This window comes from Myotis lucifugus, unplaced genomic scaffold (genome assembly GCF_000147115.1).
Source record: "Myotis lucifugus unplaced genomic scaffold, Myoluc2.0 scaffold_12, whole genome shotgun sequence".
Taxonomy (NCBI): Eukaryota; Metazoa; Chordata; class Mammalia; order Chiroptera; family Vespertilionidae; genus Myotis; species Myotis lucifugus.
In genome coordinates, this window is record NW_005871060.1 from 9029720 (window position 1) to 9035719 (window position 6000).

A 6000-nucleotide genomic window follows, 5' to 3' on the forward strand; every position below is an offset into this window, starting at 1 on the left:
GATTGGTCCGTGAAGATGTTGAGGGGGATATAGTTGTGCAGCTCCTATTGGATGGAGAAAGCCTCAATCCTATTGGATAAAATAGGATTCCGGGAACTCCTTTAGAAGTGTTGGCTCAGATGGCAGAAACACGGTGTAAGCAGGTAGTTCAGTGCAAGCTTCTCTCTTACGTGCAGTTTGCATGATAGGTCCCTGTGTAGAAACAGCTGCTAGGCTGTTGTTGTTTTTTAATTTAGCCACAAGGAGCCTTTCATAGTAGGCATCTTCTTTCTTAGGGTTCACAGTACTAGTGAACAACAAATTATGTTTTAGCTTTAGTCTTTTTTAAAAATAATCCTATCTAATAAGTAGGGAATATGCTAATTGACCCTCATGCCATCACGAAGATGGTGACACCCACAGCCAATAAGGCAGGAATATGCTAATTGACCGTCACACCCTCAAAAGATGGTTTCGCCCACAGCCAATAAGGAGGGAATATGCTAATTGACTTACATGCCCTCAAAAATGGAGGCACCTAGATGGTGGACACTAGATGGCAGCACCCAGTCCCCTCAGCCCCGCTAGGGCGCCTACCTCCAGAGTCCGCCCCGTCCCCTCAGTCCCCCAGCCACTCCAGGCCGCCCAAAGCTCAGGTAACCAGGGCCGGCTGAGGCTTGCGCTGCCAGCAGTGGCAGCAGCAGAAGTGCAATGTGGGCATTGCCTTCCCCTTCATTGCTGGGTCGCCTTGCGCCGCTAGGGGCTCCCGGACTGTGAGAGGGGGCAGGCCAGGCTGAGGAAACCCCCTCCAGTGCATGAATTTTCATGCACTGGGCCTCTAGTTTTATTATATCTCAAATTTGGGATGCCTTTTTTGAATGGTACTTTACTTCTGTACTGTAAGACTTTCTCTCTACCTGCTCCTCATTTTTTACCTATGTCTGTGTACTCACAAATAAAGTTCAAATACAAGTGATTATTCAATCTATGTAAATAACTAAATGGATCAATGTGTGCTTAAAAGCAGTCTACAACATATACTAGGGTAGGTTTTAAAATGTTTTATGTATTCAAAATGCTGAACTGCATAAATAATTATTTAGCTCCCAGTTATTTAAATTTTGTTAGAGAAGAACACAGAGTGTCCCAAAAAAATGTATACACACTTTGAATAATTATTCATTCCAATGGAGTAAATCTGAAAATAAAGAAACATCAATTGAGCTATCAGCTGTTAAAGTGTGTATGCATTTTTTGGATATCCTGTAAATTGGCAATAATGGTAATATGGTTGATTATTGAGACTTTCTTTCATGTTTGCTACCTGAATATATTACAGCTACGATGGGACCAACATAATGTTGATTTAATTCCAAATGGGATCTCTATACTTGTGGACCAAACCAACAAGTAAGTTTTGAGACCTAGAATTTATGCTTTGAATACACATAAAATGTTTATGTCACTTTACTTTACAAATGTATTTTAGCTTCTCAGATGATCATTTTAGTTCCTCATCTTTTAGAAAGATAAAACAGTTATAGGGTAAGAGAAGAGGAGAAAGGAGTCGGAATTAAATATTTCCTTTGTAGCACTTTTCACTAGTTATTCATTTAACAATTATTTTGAGCCCCTACTATGTACTAGACCCTATTCTAGGTGCTGGAGATATAGCAGTGAAAAAGACAGACATAATATAGAGCTTAAATTCCAGTAGGACCAAAAGGCAATACAAGAATAGATTACTATGTAATAGAATGTCAGATAAATACTCTGAAGGAAATTAAATCCAATTAAGAGACTAGAGTTACAGGTTGGAGGTATGCTAGAGGCAGCTGGTACTAGCTTGTGAGAGCTGATTGATTGTTAAATTTTCAAAAATGTTCACAGTTTATTATTAAAGTGTTTGTAGCTTGAAATCAGGCATAGTGGGAATATTTACACCACAGAAATTGGCTAAAGCTACCAATGAGCATTTCCTTTTTCTCTTTCCCTTCGGACAACTGATTTTTAAACATTTACCAGCATGCCACGGGTTACCGGGGAGGGCAGAGAGGGATTGATATAGATAGGATAGTCCAGGAAGGATGCTCAAGGGGAGGGAGACTATCATGTTTCTGGTGGAAATACCTCCAGTAGCAACCCTGCCATCAGGAAATTCTTCACGTAGTGGAGAGGACAGGCAGCATAAATAATTTTCACACAATGACATGTCAGTGTGGAGGGAAAGAGGGACAGAGGAGCAACCCTGAGAAAGACATACTCATATTGATGAGTGATAAAAGTTGCTAGGAAAGGGGGAAGCACTGCATGCTATGGCCTAAATACAAGAGAGACAGGGAGGCCAGAGGTTCAAATGGAAGTGGGAAGAGGCTGGAGAGTAGGGTAACGGTCAGATCGTGGAGGGCTTTTTGATCCTGCTGTGAAGGTTGCGCTCAGCCTTTGAGAAGCCTGTGAAAGTTTTTAAGCAGGAGAATGGAATGTTTTAGTGTTTTTAAAATATGATCCTGTCTACAGCTAGGAAAATGGAAGTAAAACAAAGTCTTATTCCTTCTGCTATATGCTCCAAGATTTCTTCTTCTAGCTCAGTAGTTGGCAAATTGCGGCTCGCAAGCCACATGCGGCTCTTTGGCTCCTTGAGTGTGGCTCTTCCTCAAAATACCGACTTCTGCGCATGCATGGGCCACGAAGTTTCAATCACACTGTACATGTGCTCCCGCACGTGCTGTTTTGTGGAAGAGCCACACTCAAGGGGCCAAAGAGCCGCATGTGGCTCGCGAGCAGCAGTTTGCCAACCACTGTGCTAGCTGATCAGATGTTTTTATATCTTAGAGTAGTACTGGGTTGTGTACTCAGCAGAAGGAATTTACTTTTCTTTCTTAATAGAAATGGTTAAAAGGGCAAAATCAAGAATATTTTAGGCACTGATAAAGTATGTTATTGGACTATTTTTATTTTTTTGTTTCCTTCAAGGACCGACTATGTTTCTCAGTGTGTTGATTACATTTTCAACACTTCTGTAAAGGCAGTTTATGAGGAATTTCAGAGAGGATTTTATGAAGTCTGTGACAAAGAGATACTTAGACTTTTCCATCCTGAAGAACTAAGGACAGCAATAATTGGAAATACAGATTATGACTGGAAACAATTTGAAAAGGTAGGTAATAACTAATGCCCCCAATTCTTCTGAAATACGTTTATATGTTCCCCCCTAAAACCCATTTCCTCCCTCTTTTTCTCAAGAATTCAGTATATGAGCCAGAATACCATGAATCACATCCTACTATACAGATGTTTTGGAAAGCTTTCCACAAATTAACTTTGGATGAAAAGAGACAATTCCTCTGTAAGTATTACAGCAATAGAAGGATCTATAAATATATATCTTTTAAAAAGATAAATATCTTATTTGTGGTGGATCAAGAGTGTTAATGGCAACACAGGGGTTATAACCCAAGTTGCCTTCTGGACCAATGGTTTTTCTCTTACATAAGCCTGTTCCCCATTTTAAAAATTATAATAAATATATCACTATTTTACTACCTTCTCTACACTGACTCTAGTCCCACCTCCAATTTTAGTTTGCATCCACTTTCCTCATTCTTGTTGGCTCCTTATCAAGCCTTTTTATCTTAACTTCAGTTAATAATTATGTCCTATGGAATTAGGACAATGTAAACTGCCTCTAATATTATTTTAGAAATAATAATAGTAGCAATGACCACTGATGATAATAACAGCATTGATTGTGTGCTTACTCTAAGCCAGCCATTGTACTGATCACGTTGTAGCTATTAACACCCTTTGTCCCAATAGCAACCTTATGAGGTAGGTACTTATTTTCTCCATCTGAGGAAAAAGAGGGTTGGAACGTTTAGTAGCTTCCTATGTTCAGATACCTGGTGAGTGTCAGAACCAGAATGTGAACACAGCAGGCTGATCCAAAGGCCAGGCTATTGACCACTAAGCTCTGTGTCCTTGGGCTATACAAACTTTTCCGAGTGGGAACCCTAAGGTTTCCCTACAGCACGCAATGACATTCTCTCACCTCCTTATCCCATTTTTCAGCTCCTCTTTCTTCTTGCTATTTTTGTTGCTACTGAGGATGCTGGAGGACAATTACAACTTCTCCACAAACCCAGCCTACTTTTCCATAAACCCAAACTACCTTTCCAGTATGCTCCCTTAATGGGAAACATGTACTGAAGCCCAGTGGTTCCATTATCTGTACATTGATGTCTGTACATTCAGTGAGCTCATGTATATCTCCCTATTTCAGGCATTTTTCCTTAGGATTCCTCCCCACCCCACTTAACTAGCCAGATGTGACCTCAGTGAAGTCTCCTAGTTACCCCAGCCTGGCCCTTCTCTCCCTGCCCTCAGTCTTAGGGCTTTCATCAGGCTCTTCACCTTATACTTCTTGGTTGTGCTAAAATAAACCTCCCTGTACCTTGCTATTATCTTTTCATGTGCTGTTGGCCCTTGAACAACCTGGGGGTTAGGGGCACTGATCCCAGGCCACACACACAATGGAAAGTATCTGTATAACTGTTGACTCCCTCCAAACTTGACTACCAATGGCCTACTGTTGACCAGAAGCCTTACTGATAACATAAACAATTGACTAATACATATTTTCTATGTTTTATATGTAGATATACATATATATATATTATACTGTATTCTTACAATAAAGTAAGCTAGAGACAAGAAAATGTTATTAAGAAAATCATCAGGCCCTGGCCAGTTTTGCTCAGTGCCTAGAGCGTCGGCCTGTGAACTGAAGAGTCCCAGGTTCGATTCCGGTCAAGGGCATGTACCTTGGTTGCAGGCACATCCCCATTAGGGGGTGTGCAGGAGACAGCTGATCGATGTTTCTCTCTCATGGATGTTTCTAACTTTCTATCCCTCTCCCTTCCTCTCTGTAAAAAATCAATATAATATATTTTAAAAATTAAATAAATAAATAAAATAAAAGTTAAAAAAAGTCAGGAAAATCCATTTACAGTATTTTTTGAAAAATACCTTCATGTAAATAGACCCACATAGTTCCAACCCATGCTGTTCAAGGATCAACCTTATGTAATTTCCCCCCAACTAGACCATGAACTTACTGAGGACAAAGACCAAATGTCATGACTTTTCTATGTTCCCCATAGTCCCAGGTAGTTCTCGCCACACAAGAGTATTTGATAAATATTTACAGAATTAAGTGATTAATTTCTTCCTTTTCATTTTAAATTTTGTTCTTTCTAAGGAATATCTTTTATAAAATATATTTTTATTGATTTCAGAGAGGGTGGGAGAGATAAAAACATCAATGATGAGAGAGAATTATCGATCGGCTGCCTCCTGCACTCCCCACACTGGGGATCAAACCTGCAACCCAGGCATGTGTTTAAACAGGAATCAAACCATGACATCCTGGTTTGTAGGTCGATGCTCAACCACTGAGCCACGCGGGCCGGGCACTAAGGTATATCTTAACCAAAGATTCCTTTCCAGTTTTTCTTACAGGAAATGATAGGCAGACTGCAAGAGGATTACAAGAAATGAGAATCACATTTCGCTGTCCTGAAACACTGAGTGAAAGAGATTACCCAAGACCACTCGTGTGTCATAGTATTCTGGACCTTCCTAGATATTCTACAATGGAAAGACTGGAGGAAGCACTTCAAGTAGCCATCAGAAGCAACCGTGGATTTGTCTCGCCCACAGTCACACAGAGATAATGACCTCAGGGAGTCTCAGCGAGGCCTCAGGTTCCCAGGTTCTCTCACTCTTCGATTCAGATGTTCTTCTTTAGTTCTAACTAGTACAAAGGGTTGATGATTTTAGTTAGAATTAATAAATAAATGTTGAGATTAGCAAAAAGTGATGAATCAAGATAATATTTTTAATGAATCAACATTTCCTGACCCCTAAACTTGCTATCCTAATATTTGCCTTTTAGTGACTTACTTCCTGAACAATAATTACCATTTAAAAATAAGCTGAATAGTAAAAGCTAAGAGCTGTTTT

The 6000-nt window shown here is 40.0% G+C and overlaps 1 protein-coding gene across 1 annotated transcript in view; it reads left to right on the forward strand.

The window, feature by feature from the left end:
- LOC102441172 (probable E3 ubiquitin-protein ligase HERC6) overlaps positions 1-6000 on the forward strand; it is a 60252-nt gene extending 54252 nt beyond the window's left edge. Inside the window, exons 20-23 of the mRNA XM_014452069.2 lie at positions 1319-1389; positions 2953-3136; positions 3223-3325; positions 5485-6000. Of these exons, the coding sequence (XP_014307555.1) occupies positions 1319-1389; positions 2953-3136; positions 3223-3325; positions 5485-5711 (585 nt within the window). The 3' untranslated portion in view covers positions 5712-6000. The remainder of the gene's footprint in view (positions 1-1318; positions 1390-2952; positions 3137-3222; positions 3326-5484) is intronic.